At 38.1% G+C, this 22,838-nt stretch overlaps 1 protein-coding gene across 7 annotated transcripts in view; it reads left to right on the top strand.

Moving 5' to 3' along the window:
* The window catches only part of LOC139753492 (uncharacterized), a 609,003-nt gene that overhangs the window by 186,451 nt on the left and 399,714 nt on the right, over positions 1 to 22,838 (top strand). For 6 of the 7 annotated variants that reach the window (XM_071670098.1, XM_071670099.1, XM_071670100.1 and 3 more), the window contains one exon: positions 3,511 to 3,659. In XM_071670098.1, coding sequence (XP_071526199.1) covers positions 3,511 to 3,659 — 149 coding nt within the window. Of the gene's footprint in view, positions 1 to 3,510; positions 3,660 to 21,454; positions 22,157 to 22,838 lie in introns of those variants that run through there. The other variant, XM_071670104.1, reaches the window with a different exon arrangement.

Raw genomic sequence — 22,838 nt, 5'->3', positions numbered from 1 at the left:
ATATATATATATATATATATATATATATATATATATATATATATATATATATATATATATCTATGACAGCACCACCATACCTACAAGACTGGTTTTTATAATAAGTTTGGTTTTGAGGGATGTGGTCAGATTCGAGTGTGTGTGTTGTGAAAAAAAAAATGCTGTGTCTCATTTGGGAAAAGGGAATTCTTTTTAAAGTAACTCTGGTGGTTGTGTCTGATCATATCTTGCTCCGTCTTACGAGGGAGATTATGCAGGCGAGCCAATATTGACACTGGGCGGGGTCCCATTATATATGCAAGGGCTCTGATACCTCAGGTTAGAGAAGGGAGGCAATTTGGGTCTGCGAAAACTGATGGATTTTTGTTCGTCCTCGTGATATAAGAAGCGGTTGCCGATAAAAGGCTCTCGTAGCAGTATGTAGTCTTCTAAAGCAGTCTGTAGTTCGTTGTATGTGATACAGGGACACTGTTGGATTTTTTTTTTTTGGTATATACGTAGGAAAAATAATTACCGACAGACACCTTCAGTGCGACAGACAGGAACGTCTACTGCACGAAGTATTGTTATTATTATTATCATTATTATTATCATTAGTAGTAGTAGTAGTAGTATCATTATTATAGTAGTTATTATCATTATGGGAATGAATAAAGGCAGACAGTGTGAATTGTGTGCATGTGCATATATGTATGTGTCTGTGTGTGTATATATATATGTGTACATTGAGATGTATGGGTATGTATATTTGCGTGTGTGGACGTGTATGTATATACATGTGTATTGGGGGGGGTTGGGCCATTTCTTTCGTCTGTTTCCTTGAGCTACCTCGCAAACGCGGGAGACAGCGACAAAGCAAAATAAATAAAATATAGGTAAATATTATTATTATTATTATTATTATTATTATTATTATTATTATTATTATTATTATTATCATTATTATTATCACATTATTATTATTATTATTATTATTATTATTATTATTATTATTATTATCATTATTTGTCGGGGAAATGAACTATTTGGTTTTACAGTTAATGGAAATTATCTGTACGAGTTTTACGAGGGAAATATAACAGAAAAGAGAAAAACATTCATATTACATTGTCGTCACATATTGTGGCAGTTGTGATTCTGGTGATGGAGGCGTAATTAACCTGCCACCACATCATGGTCGCCAGTGGCCCGAACATCGCCTCGTCCATTCTCGGCCAGAGCTTCACTCTCGCTGTGGCTGCTACAGGGAATTCCAATTTCGGAACAGCAGCAGCAGCAGCAGCAGGAACAAGAGGCACTCCGACGCCTGTAACTCCTGCTTGGAACATCTGATACACAGCAGTAGCTTGGAGAGGTGTCTGCCTCCGCAGTCATGCTCGCGATGATGCGTGGAAATGGACCAACCTTTAACTTGTGATGGGAGTGGCGCTACGAGTTGCACCATCCGCAGAATCTGTGAGGAATTTGGAGGGTTGGAGGAAGTGGTGTCCTGGGTCCTTTTGCCTCACGTGCCTCGTGTGTATGTGTGGGGGGGGAGGCAGGTTGTCGATCACTTGGAGGAATGGTTTGTGTTTACGGTAACGCCTCTTTAAGCCCGTGGCTCTTGTGACGGAATGTGTCACAAAACCGGAACGGGTTTGGAAAAGCTTTTCCGGGAAAAAAAAATTACATACATACATGTCTATTATCGGTTATGGAAGGGAAATCCTTGGGTATAAAACTATGTCTTCACCTAGGACGTCTTCCTCACATAGAGTAGCATCCTGAAGTTGGACATCATCCTCTTGCCGGGCAGCATATTCCCCCAAATTAGGATAGTGTCTTCAAAACTGGTCATCATCCTCGTGTGGGATATCATCCTCAAGTTGGTCCAGGTCCGCGTCCGTAGATGCTCACATGAGTCGTGACGAGAGTGATCGTGTCTCCTGTAGATATCCAGCCAGCCTCACATGGAGGGGTGCACACCTCCTCGTCATCATCTGTTTTTTTGTAATTTCGCCAAACGGTGAATAGACGCAGCTATTTTTTTTTTCTTTCTTTCTTCTTTCATTTCTTAACAGCGCGGCGGTACAGCTTCTGCGTCCTGCGTTCCGGCTTTTGTCTCTTCTCAGGCACAAAAAAAAAAAGAAAGAAAGAATATACAAGTCTTCTTTCCTCCGCTGGGCGCCGTGTGATGTGAACACCATCGCTTTCATGGTGGTGCGTCTTTTGTGTGACGTGTTCCTCTGTATTACGTCGAGTAAACTGTTGATGGCGTTTGTCCCGGTGTGGCGAGCCGTTCACGACCGACCAGCAGACATGCCTCATGATTCAGTGGGTTGAGGCAACCAACATCGGCCCCTAATGTTTTATTACACAGGATAACGTTTTCTTCTGGACGAAAACGTTCGCATTTATACGTTTTGATATTATTTGGTTTCTACACCTCGGACGCCTCAGGGGAAAGAAACCTGTACGTGTTTTTTTACATTTATCCCTTGTAGATTTTGTCTTTAAACAAGGGTTAACACTTTCGTAATAAAAGATATATATATATATATATATATATATATATATATATATATATATATATATATATATATATATATATATATATATATATATATATATACATATATATATATATATTCTGGTCAGAACAGGTCACTACTAGACTAGGTGTATTGCCAATATATATCACGTCCGGCTACGGTTGACCTATTTTCCCCCTGAGGTCGAATCATTGAAACTAAATCTATCAAAGGTCAAAGTGACTCCTCGACCGGAGATTGATTCCAGTGCTCCGGTTTGACCTCTGATGACCCCCCTCCCTCCCTCCTCAGTCTTTCCAATTACTTTGGGGAAGCGTCTTTGTCAGAGGTTAGCAAGCAAGGTCGACACCATGAGTTCGGAAACAGAGCGGGGGAATTACCTCTGGTGTGACGTGGTCAAGTTCACAGGTACACATGTAACAGTGTGTCACCCCAGCTTAAGGAACGTAATATGTGATGATGGGGCGTTGCTACAGTGTGTGGATGGGTTGGATGTATTTCTTTGTGTTGAGCAAGTGTTGAGAAGGGTAGGATATTTGTCTTGTGTATTGAGGTATATATATATATATATATATATATATATATATATATATATATATATATATATATATATATATATATATATATATATATATGTGTGTGTGTGTGTGTGTGTGTGTGTGTGTGTGTGTGCGTGTGTGTGTGTGTGTGTGTGTGTGTATTTATATACCTAGTCCCCCGTCCTGACCTGCCTTGACCTTTAACCCTAGTCACCCCTGAGCCTCAGAGGATTCCTCAGCAACATAATTCCTGACCTGTGCAATATATCCCAATCCGTGTTCTGACCTGCACTGACCTTTAACCTTGTTACCATTCATCGTACAGCTCGGCTTTGTTAGTATAATCCCTGTACTGTGGATCTTGTTCCCTGACCTGCCTGCCCTCCGGTGTGCTTGACCCGGCCACAGCCGACTCACCCTCACTTCTCTTTTCTTCGCAGGTCACGTCAACAGGGAAGGCTGGGGGTGCGGGCGTCCGGGCGGGGTGTGTGGTGAAGGCCATCAACGGTACGCCCACCGCCCACCTCTCCCTCTCCCACGCCCATGGACTCACCAAGCAAGGCTCCACTCTCACCCTCGAGATAGAAGAGTAAGTATTGACTGACTCTCTCTCTCTCTCTCTCTCTCTCTCTCTCTCTCTCTCTCTCTCTCTCTCTCTCTCTCTCTCTCTCTCTCTCTCTCTCTCTCTCTCTCTCTCTCTCTCTCTTCGTATCTCTCTCTTTCTCTATCATGATGTTACATATAACGGTTACGCCTCTGTACCTGTCTTAACGTGGTGTTACAACGGGTCGTGCACCGTGTTATTTTATGATGAAAAACGACCCCGCCCGCGGGTGACCCCGGCAGCCAAGTGTCGTCATAGCATGCGTCACCCCTTCAGCAGGACGGTACGGCCCTGGTGCGCGAGTGCACGACCTTTGGGTTTGACGGCGTGACCTTGGGGCCCCGACCCGTAACGCCATGGGGTACCTAAGGGTCGTACCGTCTTGTTCAACATATAACGACCCCAGCTGTGGGTTAAGTTAGACATGGCTTATCATTGCTTGACGGGATTCCATTTACCTTCCCCATTTAACGAGTCCGTAAGCAATGTACATATTAACTTTCCCTTCAGTAGCTGGGAACTTCAGGACACGTGTGATGATGATTTGCTCACAAGTTCATCGCGTCTCGCGCTAGACGAGACACGAAACTACAGCAAGTATTTGTTTACTTTACATTTGTCAACTTTTACATCGTATGTGGAAAGGAAACTAAGGAGAGGGAGTTCTGTGTGTGTGTGTGTGTGTGAGTGTGTGTGTCACCAACCCTTACGTAACCCTTTATCTCCCCTTCCTTCCCATCTCCAGCCCTCTTCATCTTCTCCCCCTCCACGTCTCTCGTCATTCCCCTCCTCTTGGCAGCATCGTCCGTAACTGGATTCGCCCCTTGGTGGCTTATCTCACCGCTGGTGCCACGCTGGGTCCTTGATAACTGGCTGAGTCTACGTAGAGGCTCGAACAAGGGGGAGGGAGTCATTGGGAGCCGTGGCAGGGGAGCTGTGGTCGTTCGAGTTGTGAGTGGTGGCGGTAAAAGGGGTTGTGGTCGTGAGAACGGTGAGGGATGGTGAGGGGGGAGACAGGATCAGGATGAGTTGGGTAGGATTTGTAGAAACAGGAGGAAATTTGTAGATGTGTAAGAGAGATCTGGTAGGATTGGAGGGGCTCTGTTTAAAAGTGGAATGCTTAATTACATACTTAATATTAATTATAATTACATTAATACGCTAATTACTGGACCAATTACACAAATTTCAAGGTTTTGACCACAGATTCTTATTCAACAGAAGTAAAAGCATTTATGCTGAAAATTTCAGTAAAATCTATGTTTTCAAAAAAATCAAGAAAAATCCAAGGCTGGATAATATTTTGCTCAGATTTTCAAGTTCTTCAGATTTTAATGAAACTCTGGGAATATGTGGTATTCTATATGGTGATTAAGGATATCGAGTCAAAAGACTGAATTTCGTAGAATTAAGCGCTTAACCACATATTTAATATTAATTATAATTAATTATATTAATATGCTAATAACTCGACTAATTACACGAATTTTAAAGTTATAACCAAAGATTGTCATTCAACACACGTACAAGGATCTATGCTGAAATTTTCAGGAAAATTTATTTTTTCAAAAAAATCAAGAAAAATCCTAGGCTTATAGCCTTGGATATTTTGCTCAGATTTTCAACTTCTTCAGATTTTTATGAAACTCTAGGAATATGTGGTATTCTATATGGTGATTAAGGATATCGAGTCAAAAGACTGCATTTCTTAAAATTAAGCGCTTAATTACATACTTAATATTAATTATAATTACATTAATATGGTAATTACTCGACCAATTACACAAATTTCAAGGTATTGACCACAGAGTCTTTTTCAACAGACGTAAAAGCATCAATGCTGAAATTTTAATGAAAACCTATTTTTTCAAAAAAAATCAAGAAAAATCCTAGGATAATATTTTGCTCAGATTTTCAAGTTCTTCAGATTTTAATGAATTTCTGGGAATATGTGGTATTCTGTACGGTGATTAAAGATATCGAGTCAAAAGACAGCATTTCGTAAAATCAAGCGCTTAATTACATACTTAATATTAATTATAATTACATTAATATGCTAATCACTCAACTAATTACACGAATTTTAAGGTTTTGAACACAGATTCTTTTTCAACAGACGTAAAAGCATCTATGTTGAAATTTTCAGGAAAATCTATTTTTTCAAAAAAATCAAGAAAAATTCAAGGATAACATTTTGCTCAGATTTTCAAATTCTTCAGATTTTAATGAAACTCTGGGAATATGTGGTATTCTATATTGTGATTAAGGATATCGAGTCAAAAGACTGCATTTCGTAAAATTAAGCGCTTAATTACATACTTGATATTAATTATAATTACATGAATATGCTAATTACTGGACCAATTACACAAATTTCAAGGTTTTGACCACAGATTCTTATTCAAAAGACGTAAAAGCATCTATGCTGAAATTTTCAGGAAAATCTATTTGTTCAAAAAAATCAAGAAAAAATCCAAGGAGCCTAAGATAATATTTTGCTCAGATTTTCAAGTTCTTCAGATTTTCATGAATTTCTGAGAATATGTGGTATTCCATATGGCGATTAAGGATATCGAATCAAAAGACTGCATTTCGTAAAATCAAGCGCTTGACCACATATTTAATATTAGTAATAATGAATTATATTAATATGCTAATTACTCGATTAATTACACGAATTTTAAGACTATAACCAAAGATTGTCATTCAACACACGTACAAGGATCTATGCTGAAATTTTCAGGAAAATCTATTTTTTCAAATAGCCTTGGCTAATATTCTGCTCAGATTTTCAACTTCTTCAGATTTTAATAAAACTCTGGGAATATGTGGTATTCTATATGGTGATAAGGGTATCGAGTCAAAAGACTGCATTTCGTAAAATTAAGCGCTTAATTACACACTTAATATTAATTATAATTATATTAATATGCTAATTACTCGACCAATTACACAAATTTCAAGGTTTTGACCACAGATTCTTATTATAAAGACGTAAAAGGAGCTATGCTGAAATTTTCAGGAAAATCTATTTTTTCAAAAAAATCAAGAAAAAATCCAAGTAGCCTAGGATAATATTTTGCTCAGATTTTCAAGTTCGTCAGATTTTCATGAATTTCTGGGAATATGTGACATTCTATATGGTGATTAAGGATATCGAGTCAAAAGACTGAATTTCGTAAAATCAAGCGCTTAACCACATATTTAATATTAATCATAATTAATTATGTTAATATGCTAATTACTCGACTAATTACACGAATTTTAAGGTTTTGACCACAGATTCTTTTACAACAGACTTAAAAGCACCTATGCTGGAAATTTCAGGAAAATCTATTTTCTCAAAAAAATCAAGAAAAATCCTAGGCCTTGGATATTTTACTCAAATTTTCAACTTCAGATTTTAATGAAAATCTGGGTACAAGTGGTAATCTGTATGGTGATTAAGTGTATCGAGTCAAAAGACTGTATTTCGTAAAATTAAGCGCTTAACCACATATTTAATATTAATTATAATTAATTATATTAATATGCTAATCAATCGACTAATTACACGAATTTTAAGGTTATGACCAAAGATTGTCATTCAACACACGTACAAGGATCTATGCTAAAATTTTCAGGAAAATCTATTTTTTCCAAAAAATTAAGAAAAATAATATTTTACTCAAATTTTCAACTTCTTCGGATTTTAATGAAAATCTAGGTGCAAGTGGTATTCACTATGGTGATTAAGTGTATCGAGTCAAAAGACTGCATTTCGTAAAATTAAGCGCTTAACCACATATTTAATATTAATTATAATTAATATTATTATGCCAAATACTCGACTAATTTCACGAATTTTAAGGTTATAACCAAAGATTGTCATTGAACACACGTACAAGGATCTATGCTGAAATTTTCAGGAAAATCTATTTTTTCAAAAAAATCAAGAAAAATCCAAGGCTATAGCCTTGGATAATATTTTACTCAAATTTTCAACTTCCGATTTTAATGAAAATCTGGGTGCAAGTGGTATTCACTATGGTGATTAAGTGTATCGAGTCAAAAGACTGCATTTCGTAAAATTAAGCGCTTAACGACATATTTAATATTAATTATAATTAATTATATTAATATGCTAATTACTCGACTAATTACACGAATTTTAAGGTTATGACCAAAGATTGTCATTCAACACACGTCCAAGGATCTATGCTAAAATTTTCAGGAAAATCTATTTTTTCAAAAAAATCAAGAAAAATCCTAGGCTATAGCCTTGGATACTATTTTGCTCAGATTTTCAAATTCTTCAGATTTTAATGAAACTCTGGGAATATGTGGTATTCTCTATGGTGATTAAGGATATCGAGTCAAAAGACTGCATTTCGTAAAATTAAGCGCTTAATTACATACTTAATATTAATTATAATCACATTAATACGGTAATTACTCGACCAATTACATAAATTGCAAGGTTATGACCACAGATTCTTATTCAAAAGACATAAAAGCATCTATGCTGGAAATTTCAGGAAAATCTATTTTTTCAAAAAAATCAAGAAAAATCCTTGGGTATAGCCTATGATAACATTTTACTCAAATTTTCAACTTCCTCAGATTTTAATGAAAATCTGGGTGCAAGTGGTATTCACTATGGTGATTAAGTGTATCGAGTCAAAAGACTGTATTTCGTAAAATTAAGCGCTTAACCACATATTTAATATTAATTATAATTAATTATATTAATATGCTAATCAATCGACTAATTACACGAATTTTAAGGTTATGACCAAAGATTGTCATTCAACACACGTACAAGGATCTATGCTAAAATTTTCAGGAAAATCTATTTTTTCAAAAAAATCAAAAAAAATCCTTGGATACTATTTCGCTCAGATTTTCAAGTTCCTCAGATTTTAATGAAACTCTGGAAATATGTGGTATTCTCTATGGTGATTAAGGATATCGAGTGAAAAGACTGCGTTTCGTAAAATTAAGCGCTTAATTACATACTTAATTATAATTATATCAATACGGTAATTACTCGACATATTACATAAACTTCAAGGTTTTGACCACAGATTCTTATTCAAAAGACGTAAAAGCATCTATGCTGGAAATTTCAGGAAAATCTATTTTTCAAAAAAATCAAGAAAAATCCTAGGCTATAGTATATAGCCTTGGATAATATTTTACTCAAATTTTCAACTTCTTCGGATTTTAATGAAAATCTGGGTGCAAGTGGTATTCACTATGGTTATTAAGTGTATCGAGTCTAAAGACTGCATTTCTTAAAATTAAGCGCTTAACCACATATTTAATACTAATTATAATTATTTTAATATGCTAATTACTCGACTAATTACACGAATTTTAAGGTTATAACCAAAGATTGTCGTTCAACACACGTACAAGGATCTATGCTAAAATTTTCAGGAAAATCTATTTTTTCAAAAAAACAAGAAAAATCCTAGGATAATATTTTGCTCAGATTTTCAAGTTCGTCAGATTTTAATGAAACTCTGGGAATATGTGGTATTCTCTATGGTGATTAAGGATATCGAGTCAAAAGACTGCATTTCGTAAAATTAAGCGCTTAATTACAGACTTATTTATAATTACATCAATACGGTAATTACTCGACCAATTACATAAACTTCAAGGTTTTGACCACAGATTCTTATTCAAAAGACGTAAAAGCATCTATGCTGGAAATTTCAGGAAAATCTATTTTTTCAAAAAAAATCAATAAAAATCCTAGGCTATAGCCTTGGATAATATTTTACTCAAATTTTCAACTTCTTCAGATTTTAATGAAAATCTTAGTACAAGTGGTATTCTGTATGGTGATTAAGTGTATCGAGTCAAAAGACTGCTTTTCGTAAATTTAAGCGCTTACCCACATATTTAATATTAATTATGATTAATTTTATTATGCCAAATACTCGACTAATTACACGAATTTTAAGGTTATAACCAAAGATTGTCATTCAACACACGTACAAGGATCTATGCTGAAATTTTCAGGAAAATCTATTTTTTCAAAAAAATCAAGAAAAATCCAAGGCTATAGCCTTGGATAATATTTTACTCAAATTTTCAACTTCTTAGATTTTAATGAAAATCTGGGTGCAAGTGGTATTCACTATGGTGATTAAGTGTATCGAGTCAAAAGACTGCATTTCGTAAAATTAAGCGCTTAACCACATATTTAATATTAATTATAATTAATTATATTAATATGCTAATTACTCGACTAATTACACGAATTTTAAGGTTATGACCAAAGATTGTCATTCAACACACGTACAAGGATCTATGCTAAAATTTTCAGGAAAATCTATTTTTTCAAAAAAATCAAGAAAAATCCTTGGATAATATTTTGCTCAGATTTTCAAGTTCGTCAGATTTTAATGAAACTCTGGGAATATGTGGTATTCTCTATGGTGATTAAGGATATCGAGTCAAAAGACTGCATTTCGTAAAATTAAGCGCTTAATTACATACTTAATTATAATTACATCAATACGGTAATTACTCGACCAATTACATAAATTTCAAGGTTTTGACCACAGATTCTTATTCAAAAGACGTAAAAGCATCTATGCTGGAAATTTCAGGAAAATCTATTTTTTCAAAAAAAATCAATAAAAATCCTAGGCTATAGCCTTGGATAATATTTTACTCAAATTTTCAACTTCTTCAGATTTTAATGAAAATCTGGGTACAAGTGGTATTCTGTATGGTGATTAAGTGTATCGAGTCAAAAGACTGCATTTCGTAAATTTAAGCGCTTACCCACATATTTAATATTAATTATGATTAATTTTATTATGCCAAATACTCGACTAATTACACGAATTTTAAGGTTATAACCAAAGATTGTCATTCAACACACGTACAAGGATCTATGCTAAAATTTTCAGGAAAATCTATTTTTTGCAAAAAAACAAGAAAAATCCTAGTCTATAGGCTTGGATACTATTTTGCTCAGATTTTCAAGTTCGTCAGATTTTAATGAAACTCTGGGAATATGTGGTATTCTCTATGGTGATTAAGGATATCGAGTCAAAAGACTGCATTTCGTAAAATTAAGCGCTTAATTACATACTTAATATTAATTATAATTACATTAATACGGTAATTACTCGACCAATTACATAAATTTCAAGGTTTTGACCACAGATTCTTATTCAAAAGACGTAAAAGCATCTATGCTGGAAATTTCAGGAAAATCTATTTTTTCAAAAAAATCAAGAAAAATCCTAGGCTATAGCCTTGGATAATATTTTACTCAAATTTTCAACTTCTTCGGATTTTAATGAAAATCTGGGTGCAAGTGGTATTCACTATGGTGATTAAGTGTATCGAGTCAAAAGACTGCATTTCGTAAAATTAAGCGCTTAACCACATATTTAATATTAATTATAATTAATTATATTAATATGCTAATTACTCGACTAATTACACGAATTTTAAGGTTATAACCAAAGATTGTCATTCAACACACGTACAAGGATCTATGCTAAAATTTTCAGGAAAATCTATTTTTTCAAAAAAATCAGAAAAATCCTAGGCTATAGCCTTGGATACTATTTTGCTCAGATTTTCAAGTTCGTCAGATTTTAATGAAACTCTAGGAATATGTGGTATTCTCTATGGTGATTAAGGATATCGAGTCAAAAGACTGTATTTCGTAAAATTAAGCGCTTAATTACATACTTAATATTAATCATAATTACATTAATACGGTAATTACTCGACCAATTACATAAATTTCAAGGTTTTGACCACAGATTCTTATTTAAAAGATGTAAAAGCATCTATGTTGGAAATTTCAGGAAAATCTATTTTTTCAAAAAATCAAGAAAAATCCTAGGCTAGCCTTGGATAATATTTTACTCAAATTTTCAACTTCTTCAGATTTTAATGAAAATCTGGGTGCAAGTGGTATTCACTATGGTGATTAAGTGTATCGAGTCAAAAGACTGCATTTCGTAAAATTAAGCGCTTAACCACATATTTAATATTAATTATAATTAATTATATTAATATGCTAATTACTCGACTAATTACACGAATTTTAAGGTTATAACCAAAGATTGTCATTCAACACACGTACAAGGATCTATGCTAAAATTTTCAGGAAAATCTATTTTTTCAAAAAAATCAAGAAAAATCCTAGGCTATAGCCTTGGATACTATTTTGCTCAGATTTTCAAGTTCGTCAGATTTTAATGAAACTCTGGGAATATGTGGTATTCTCTATGGTGATTAAGGATATCGAGTCAAAAGACTGCATTTCGTAAAATTAAGCGCTTAATTACATACTTAATTATAATTACATCAATACGGTAATTACTCGACCAATTACATAAATTTCAAGGTTTTGACCACAGATTCTTATTCAAATGACGTAAAAGCATCTATGCTGGAAATTTCAGGAAAATCTATTTTTTGAAAAAAATCAATAAAAATCCTAGGATAATATTTTACTCAAATTTTTAACTTCTTCAGATTTTAATGGAAATCAGGGAACAAGTGGTTTTCTGTATGGTGATTAAGTGTATCGAGTCAAAAGACTCCATTTCGTAAATTTAAGCGCTTAACCACATATTTAATATTAATTATAATTAATTTTATTATGCGAAATACTCGACTAATTACACGAATTTTAAGGTTATAACCAAAGATTGTCATTCAACACACGTACGAGGATCTATGCTGAAATTTTCAGGAAAATCTATTTTTTCAAAAAAATCAAGAAAAATCCTAGGCTATAGCCTTGGATAATATTTTCCTCAAATTTTCAACTTCCTCAGATTTTAATGAAAATCTGGGTGCAAGTGGTATTCACTATGATGATTAAGTGTATCGAGTCAAAAGACTGCATTTCGTAAAATTAAGCGCTTAACCACATATTTAATATTAATTATAATTAATTATATTAATATGCTAATTACTCGACTAATTACACGAATTTTAAGGTTATAACCAAAGATTGTCATTCAACACACGTACAAGGATCTATGCTAAAATTTTCAGGAAAATCTATTTTTTTAAAAAAATCAAGAAAAATCCTAGCCTTGGATACTATTTTGCTCAGATTTTCAGGTTCGTCAGATTATAATGAAACTCTGGGAATATGTGGTATTCTCCTTGATGATTAAGGATATCGAGTCAAAAGACTGCATTTCGTAAAATTAAGCGCATAATTACATACTTAATTATAATTACATCAATACGGTAATTACTCGACCAGTTACATAAATTTCAAGGTTTTGACCACAGATTCTTATTCAAAAGACGTAAAAGCATCTATGCTGGAAATTTCAGGAAAATCTATTTTTTCAAAAAAATCAATAAAAATCCTAGGATAATATTTTACTCAAATTTTCAACTTCTTCAGATTTTAATGAAAATCAGGGTACAAGTGGTATTCTGTATGGTGATTAAGTGTATCGAGTCAAAAGACTGCATTTCGTAAATTTAAGCGCTTACCCACATATTTAATATTAATTATGATTAATTTTATTATGCCAAATACTCGACTAATTACACGAATTTTAAGGTTATAACCAAAGATTGTCATTCAACACACTTACAAGGATCTATGCTGAAATTTTCAGGAAAATCTATTTTTTCAAAAAAATCAACTTCAGATTTTAATGAAAATCTGGGTGCAAGTGGTATTCACTATGGTGATTAAGTGTATCGAGTCAAAAGACTGCATTTCGTAAATTTAAGCGCTTAACCACATATTTAATATTAATTATAATTAATTTTATTATGCCAAATACTCGACTGATTGCACGAATTTTAAGGTTATAACCAAAGATTGTCATTGAACACACGTACAAGGATCTATGCTGAAATTTTCAGGAAAATCTATTTTTTCAAAAAAATCAAGAAAAATCCTAGGCTATAGCCTTGGATAATATTTTACTCAAATTTTCAACTTCCTCAGATTTTAATGAAAATCTGGGTGCAAGTGGTATTCACTATGGTGATTAAGTGTATCGAGTCAAAAGACTGCATTTCGTAAAATTAAGCGCTTAACCACATATTTAATATTGATTATAATTAATTATATTAATATGCTAATTACTCTACTAATTACACGAATTTTAAGGTTATGACCAAAGATTTTCATTCAACACACGTACAAGGATCTATGCTAAAATTTTCAGGAAAATCTATTTTTTCAAAAAAATCAAGAAAAATCCTAGGCTATAGCCTTGGATAATATTTTCCTCAGATTTTCAAGTTCTTCAGATTTTAATTAAACTCTGGGAATATGTGGTATTCTCTATGGTGATAAAGGATATCGAGTCAAAAGACTGCATTTCGTAAAATTATGCGCTTAATTACATACTTAATATTAATTATAATTACATTAATAGGGTAATTACTCGACCAATTACATAAATTTCAAGGTTTTGACCACAGATTCTTATTCAAAAGACGTAAAAGCATCTATGCTGGAAATTTCAGGAAAATCTATTTTTCAAAAAAATCAAGAAAAATCCTAGGCTATAGCCTTGGATAATATTTTACTCAACTTTTCAACTTCTTCGGATTTTAATGAAAATCTGGGTGCAAGTGGTATTCACTATGGTGATTAAGTGTATCGAGTCAAAAGACTGCATTTCGTAAAATTAAGCGCTTAACCACATATTTAATACTAATTATAATTATTTTTATATGCTAATTACTCGACTAATTACACGAATTTTAAGGTTATAACCAAAGATTGTCATTCAACACACGTACAAGGATCTATGCTAAAATTTTCAGGAAAATCTATTTTTTAAAAAAATCAAGAAAAATCCTATAGCCTTGGATATTATTTTGCTCAGATTTTCAAGTTCGTCAGATTTTAATGAAACTCTGGGAATATGTGGTATTCTCTATGGTGATTAAGGATATCGAGTCAAAAGACTGCATTTCGTAAAATTAAGCGCTTAATTACATACTTAATTTATAATTACATCAATACGGTAATTACTCGACCAATTACATAAATTTCAAGGTTTTGACCACAGATTCTTATTCAAAAGACGTAAAAGCATCTATGCTGGAAATTTCAGGAAAATCTATTTTTTCAAAAAAAATCAATAAAAATCCTAGGATAACATTTTACTCAAATTTTCAACTTCTTCAGATTTTAATGAAAATCTGGCTACAAGTGGTATTCTGTATGGTGATTAAGTGTATCGAGTCAAAAGACTGCATTTCGTAAATTTAAGCGCTTAACCACATATTTAATATTAATTATAATTAATTTTATTATGCCAAATACTCGACTATTTACACGAATTTTAAGGTTATAACCAAAGATTGTCATTCAACACACGTACAAGGATCTATGCTAAAATTTTCAGGAAAATCTATTTTTTCAAAAAAATCAAGAAAAATCCTAGGCTATAGCCTTGGATAATATTTTGCTCAGATTTTCAAGTTCTTCAGATTTTAATGAAACTCTGGGAATATGTGGTATTCTCTATGGTGATTAAGGATATCGAGTCAAAAGACTGCATTTCGTAAAATTAAGCGCTTAACATATTTAATATTAATTATAATTAATTATATTAACATGCTAATTACTCGACTAATTACACGAATTTTAAGGTTATAAACAAAGATTGTCATTCAACACACGTACAAGGATCTATGCTAAAATTTTCAGGAAAATCTATTTTTTCAAAAAAATCAAGAAAAATCCTCTGATACTATTTTGCTCAGATTTTCAAGTTCGTCAGATTATAATGAAAGTCTGGGAATATGTGGTATTCTCTATGGTGATTAAGGATATCGAATCAAAAGACTGCATTTCGTAAAATTAAGTGCTTAATTACATACTTAATTATATTTAAATCAATACTGTAATTACTCGACCAATTACATAAATTTGAAGGTTTTGACCATAGATTCTTATTCAAAAGACGTAAAAGCATCTATGCTGGAAATTTCAAGAAAATCTATTTTTTCAAAAAAATCAGTAAAAATCCTAGGGTATAGCCTTGGATAATATTTTACTCAAATTTTCAACTTCTTCAGATTTTAATGAAAATTTGGGTACAAGTGGTATTCTGTATGGTGATTAAGTGTATCGAGTCAAAAGACTGCATTTCGTAAATTTAAGCGCTTAACCACATATTTCATTTTCATTATAATTAATTTTATTATGCCAATTTTCAAGTTCTTCAGATTTTAATGATACTCTGGGAATATGTGGTATTTTATATGGTGATTAAGGATATCGAGTCAAAAACTGCGTTTCGTAAAATTAAGCTCTTAGTTACATACTTGACATTATTTATAATTACATTCATATGCTAATTACTCGACCAATGACACAAATTTCAAGGTTTTGACCACAGATACTTATTGAAAAGACGTAAAAAAATCTATGCTGAAATTTGCAGGAAAATCTATTATACAAAAAAATAAAAAAAAATCCAAGTAGCCTAGGATAATATTTTGCTCTGATTTTCAAGTTCTTCAGATTTTCATTAATTTCTGAGAATATGTGGAATTCTCTATGGTCATTAAGGACTGCATTTCGTAAAATCAAGCGCTTAACCACATTTAACCCTCTTACCCTTCGCCGGCCAGGCAGTGTTGGTTCACCTTCTCTCTTCTGTGGATATTACTTCCGTTTCTGCCCTCGGGATTTGGCTCTTTGTGTGTTCCCGCCATTTGCTGATAATACAATCCTTGGTAAACATATGCATCACATCTTTACTGTGAGGGTGATAGGAACTCAAGGGTTGGCCGTTTTGATGTCTGTTTCTTTGCATACACTGCTGAACTTTAGAACCTTTAACCCCGTCATGTCTGTCTCGACAACTCCGACGTGCCCCAGCTTAAAAAGCAGATTTTTTTTTTCACTTCCACCAAAATTCTTTAGGTATTTTATCCCTTCTTAAGTCTCCCTCTCATTAACCCGTTCATTATTTCAATTAAGGCCCGGCCTCGATGTGAACTTTAGACCGTAACTGGAGCTTCCAGTGTAGAGGAAAAAAGAAGCATGGGAGGTGGGGAGGAGAATGAGGAGGAGGAGAGAATGAGGAGGAGGAGGGAGGAGGTTGCATGGTTGGGGATGGAGGATGGGGGAGTTGGAGAGTGGCGGAGATGGTGTGCTTGGGTGTGGGCGTCCACTGCAGACGGAAGCACCGACTAGGTGTGTTGGAGGTTCACCAACAGGAACACAAACGCTGCTTGTCTGTTCACCTGTTGTGTGGCAGAGGCGACCACTGGCGTCCAGCGAGGACGCTCAGGGCTGGAGGTAAAGTCTCCTTAAAGAGTGACTCCCATTAGTAGCCCTTGTCCTCCCTTCCTAGACCTTCTTAAGGAGAAGATAACTTGAGAACGCCAAGTCCTTTACCTGTAAGCTACCTCTGGTCTTCCACTACGTCGGGTCGATAAGAGTACACGAGGCTAATGATGTCTCGTTCATCACTAGGTGGGAGGGATCTATGTCCAAGAGCCATGTGGCCCTACCTTATTATCTACAGACGACAGGATGACGCCAAACGAAAATGGCAGTGATGATGGGGTCTAGTCATGTAAGACCTCCCCTAACCAAATGGGCTTTGGCTCCCCTAATGCTCCCGATGTTCCAGGGAGATTCTATCCTGAGGGAATGGTAAGGCAATGGTGATATGCGGTATGGCGAGGGTGGCATGTAACGGTTAGGTGTAGGGTAGTGTAGCACCTGGTGTATTCTGGTCGTATGTTGCTGTTTAGGGATGGGCAGTGTCTGTGTGTGTGTGTGTGTGTGTGTGTGTGTGTGTGTGTGTGTGATTGCTATTTGTAGGTTAGGGCGGCTAGAGTTTTACACTCGAGTTGCCCCGTCTCTTAACCTTGTGTGTATGTACCACGTCTTTACTCTTATGTGTACACTTACACACACATACATACACAAACTCCAGCCTAAGCCAGGTCCCCATTACTGACCAGCCCCGAGGGAAGGATGAACACCTTGGTCGAGTGTTGGCCGACTATCTCGCTCAAGATTCGAACCTATACAGACCCGATCTCACGCTGACTCATGATCTTTGATTGATGCTTCTGTTGGTCTTGAGCAGAGCATCAATGTCAACAAGAATCTAGAGTTCCCATAGTCTGTGTTTCTAGTGTTTAGATCATGTGGTGAGGATAACCGGAGGAGAGTCTGCCTCAGGTGTTCTCCACACCACAACAACGAGCGGTGAGAACGGCAAAAGGGGACATAACAGCATTACCCCGCTGTGACCATATCCGTGGGTAGAGTGAGCAGCTGAGTGTCTATTGTGGTAACCACAGCTGTTTCCGGTAAACGGACAAGAAATGGATTCTTGATAAGGAGAGTTTGTATCCATTGGCCACCCATTGGGCCGAGATCGGTCTCATAGCAGAGAGGGAGGTGCTCCTGCGTTGCTGTCAACAGCAACATTCTCTCGTTGCGTGTCTGAATTCTTCGCTGTGAACTTTGTTTTCTATGTTTCTGCGTTTTTGGTCAAGTCATAAACCTTTGAAATATGACGCTATGTATTTCAAAGACTGAGGCACCTATGCGTGGTGGTGCAAGTACTGTTACCATTCCCAAAATAAGTGAAGGAGGAAGAAAGGAATTCATGGAAGGCTGAAGCCGTGCCTGGAAATAGGTGGGTCTTGAGGTCTTCAACTCAGGCTTTCACGGGCTTTTAGAAGCCTTTCTGGATCTCGATCCGTTTCCTCCGCACAAAGAGTTGTGGCTGCTTATCATCCCCGAGGCATGCGTGTCCTCCTTCCCTGGGGATGTGGCCTGAACCACTCGGGGCTCGGCTTGCGTCCGAGGAGGTGTGGTCTGCATTGCTAAAGTTTGTCCTGCATCACAAGGGAGCGGCCTGTATCACTGGGGCGTGGTCTGCAGCACAGGGTTCTTCGTCTTCCCTTCCTCATATATGTTCTCCTCGCCCACCCCCTTTCTTATGGTCGGGCTTCATGCTCCGTCTGCCTCCCACATGGCCTTCAGCAGTCTGAGATTACTGGTGATGCGTCGCTATGCCCCTTGGGCCACCCACGTCCCTTGGCACCTATCAGGCACAGGGCTCACCACGTCCCAAGGCGCCCATCAGTCACAGAGCTTTCCAAGGTGGGTCGTCACGTCCCCTGTGGTGAACCAACCATTGAGGCCCTTCAGGGCGCCACGTCCCCTGGCATACATCAGCATCATGGTTCCCTTCAGCAGGTCGTCCGAGGACTCTTATGTCGGTGGGAGGAATCTTGTTACGTTCCAGATTTGTCTAACGAGCTGATCTAAAGTGACGTGTGGGGAAACTTCAGAAGAGTGGAAATACGAGCGGATGTTTGAAATGATAATGTGGAACTATTCATACAGGGGCTCAGAACGCATACAAAGTTCTTCGGAACGAACGTTAGCTGGTTCAGAGCGTAAATAGAAGGGTTCGGATATACTCTTAAGGTTTCGGGACGAGGAGGGACTCACAGCTCATTTATAAAGAGCTTTTCAGAAAGTACATAGAGGAATTCTGAACGTGAACAGATGGGCTTAGAAGGGTTTATAGCATGATTGTCCGTGCCATGTCTGTCACTAGAGAAAAATGGGGTTAACTTTGCACATAGTTCAGAACATACGTAGAGGAATTCATACTTATTAGGTGGATGTGGATGGGAACAGACTTTGGAAAGGAAGCAAAGTGAAAGTAGAATCAGACGCTCAGATGCGGAAACCAAGAATATTTTCAGCTGTGACTGGGATGATTCAGGCAGGTCATCCCCGAGTAAACACTGAGGCAGAGAGCTGGCACAGCTCAGCGCTTTCTTTTAACCTATGACTGGCTCGGCACCTGTCTGGCCGGTAGTGCCGCCCGCTGGTCCTCACCCGAGTCACTACCGCCTCTCACCCTAGCCACCGTCACCACCTGTTTCAGCCACCACCACCACACACAGCCACCACCGCCGCCTATTGTCCCGTCCACCGCGTAGGTCACCATCTTTTCCAACCACCACCACCACCACCTCCACTGAGGTCACTGCTTGCCTCATCCTACCATCATTGACCTTCCCAACAAGCAGGCTTAAAACATGTCTGTGACGCCACTAGAGAGGTTCCGCAGCCTTAAATAGGCAACATCCATCCTCCAGTGATAGCTTGCACTGGCCGTCTAATGCCACTGAGGGGCACTGGATGGACGTTGGTGCTTTTTTGCCCACTCACTACCTCCTCGCCTTCGCCTCGAGTTCACCTCTCACGTGTATTCTCCCAGGGCCCCCATCTGTCCGGATGCCTTGAAATGCTCTCCTCCTCACGCGTCTCCCTTTGATGTGTTACCATCCCAGGTGTCTTCCCTTAATGTGCGGTCTCGTTACGCTCTTTTTCCCCTCGCGCGTGTGCGTGTCTGTGTGTGTGTGTGTGTGTGTGTGTGTGTGTGTGTGTGTGTGACTCACCACAGCTCCGTCACCGCCCCAAGACGCTTGCCCACCGCCGTTCGTGTCAGGTGCACGGGAATGGTGTGTGTGTGTGTGTGTGTGTGTGTGTGTGTGTGTGTGTGTGTGTTTTGGTTATGGACCATTGTTCTTTTGAGTCGGTAGAAGCGACGGAAGGTCTGTTCATAATGATTTTGTGGCAGGTTCTTCCCCCAACCCCACAGTTTCTTTGATAGGTTAATTAGGTGTGGCGATCTACCTGTGCAGGTGATATGTTCATTAGTGTGCGCCTCATGTCGTCTGGCCCAACCCACCGAGAGTGGCGGGGCGTTAATGTTTATCTCTATAGATAGAAGGTGTCAAGAACACCTTTGTGTAAAAGGGGGTCAGGTTGATTAGATATAAGGTTATCTGTTGTATATGGCACCCTCCGTACGGTGCCCTTCAGATTGGATTTCCTCGTCCCCGGTCACCATGTGTGCCCCCAGCATGGGCTGTATACGTTGTCGAGCTTCGGTTTAACTTCCTCTGTCTCTGAGGATCCAGTGCACACTTTGCATCTTTGCATAATTACCTCTGCAGCAAATGAGGGTTACGGTTCTGTGGGGCCGACCTTGTGAATTCGCCATGCCCGTATCTCTGGCACAGACCTACAGCTATTTTTGCCTGGAGGGACTCGGGGCGCGTGGCTACCGCTACCTGCGGGTTTCACTCCTCACTAGGTGGTTTTTATTTATGTTACTCGTGTTTATGTTCTTCCTGTTCGTGCAGCGAGCAGTCCTTTACTTGTAAGTGTAACTCGCGTATATAAGTAGACTTGTTCATCATTTCTGCGTGGGGGATCGTTAAGAAGAGACACATGAGCTGAGTAGACAGTACGTACGGTTGGAACCCTCCTCCTCACCGTCTGGTTGATCGAAAGCTAGGGGCGCGCGGGCGACGCGGCCACCACAGTGGCCCTGTGAAGGCGTTTTGGCACTTAGGTTCACTGGCGGCTGGCTGGGAGTGTCTGGTAGTGCCTGCCCACTGGTGCTTCCTCACAGGACTTACGTGCAGCAGTGCTCACCTCCGACTCACTGGACTGACGACACCTTCGCATCCGTCTTTTATCTCCAGCGTCGCGCCGACCCTCACCTCCGTCAGGAAGGATCTGAGTGTCAGGTAAGTTCTGTAGGAGCCAGTGGGACACGTGTTGGGCCGGGTCGGTGCCAGGAGTACTACGAGTGCCACGCCTTTAGTGCCTGGCGAATGTACAAACACTGTGGATCCGAAGTGACAACATCGACGACTTTAATAGTGCCAGTAGCAAGTGCCAGTGCCCTTGTGGTGACAGGAGGGTCAGTTTCGTCCCAGTACCTGGCTTCCTGGTCTGGCATCAGCTAGTGGGTTGTTGAGAGGGCTTGTGACCTGACCACCACCACCGTTCTACTATTGCTGTGTGAGGGTAAAAGTGTAGTGGACACCGCTAAAACTATCATTATTGAGCATTGCAGTGGAACAGGGGCAGCAGTGACCCAAAACTCCGCTGTGGAACGTTCGTTAAGGGGTGAAATTGTTCGCTGTACTGGCTCGAGGGTACAAGTGGCCTCCGTGAACTTGTCTTAGACGTGTTTGGGCTACGGAAGCCATCACTCCCATCCGTTCCCCCAGTGTGACATGCTCATGTCTGTTACGGACATATCAGATGTCACGGGGTTCAGAATGCGTCTTGAAAGCAGGATTCAAGTGGAGCGTGAGTGGCCTTGTTCTGCTGCTTCGTAAACCATTAAAACCCGAAGAAAAAAAGGTGTAATATAACGTGTCATTTCCTGACTGACGGTAGCAGACTGGAGAGTTGATAGTGGAGTTAGCCATTTATCTCACCCAAGTTGAAGGCTGAGGGTTCTCTCACCGTGGGGTCGGGGAGACGAACTACCATTTGAATCACAGTAGACAAGTGGGAGGTGTTTAGCATGTCTCTTCGGCACAGCATCGGGATCAGCCACTGATGTGCGTAAGGGTGACTGAAACATGGATGCCTCAAGGAATTTGCCACTTATGTACGGCGTTAGTAATGTCCTTTTAATGCAGAGAGCTTACTGGTAAGTGCCACTGCATTGATATGACTACTGCATGACGCGATGATGTTTATATGGCATGACTGTTCTTGCATGGCACAACCGCTGTTGCATGGCATGATTGCTACTGCGTGGTATGACGGGTACTGTATGGCGTGACTGTTACTGCATGGCATAACTATTGCTTGGCATGATTTCTACCGCATGGCATGACATCTCCCGCATGGCATGATGTCACATTGTCCGAATCAGGCAGACGTGAATGACGAACATGCACAAGACGTGGTTGGTATGTCATTCTGATACTTATCAAAATAGAAGTTCCCCAACATCTGTCCTGCAAAGGTGACGTTCATGTGATACACAATGGTTCTTAAGACCTTATGAGATGTTACGGGGTTACATCCCTGTTCTGCTCACCCGTGAGGGTAGAACGGAGGCAGTAAAGCGTCCATGGCAGACATGCGTACACGCAGTCGCATGCGCACAGGCAGACGCATGTGGCAGCCAGCGGACGTATAGCCAAAGAATGCAAAGAATTCTCATTACCGTAAAATCCAATTTATTGCGATCCTGAGTGCGTCGACCCCTTATGACGGCGGCAGTGAAGGAGCCGAGGGACGAAAGGGGTGGTGGTGGGTGGTTCTGAGGGCGTCCCTGACACATGGGCGTGCGGGCGTGAAGGTATGGTGAGGGTATAAGACAC

Source organism: Panulirus ornatus, chromosome 14, assembly GCF_036320965.1.
Source record: "Panulirus ornatus isolate Po-2019 chromosome 14, ASM3632096v1, whole genome shotgun sequence".
NCBI lineage: Eukaryota > Metazoa > Arthropoda > Malacostraca > Decapoda > Palinuridae > Panulirus > Panulirus ornatus.
Note: the sequence above shows the minus strand (reverse complement) of the source record. Positions and strands in the feature narration are given on the sequence as shown.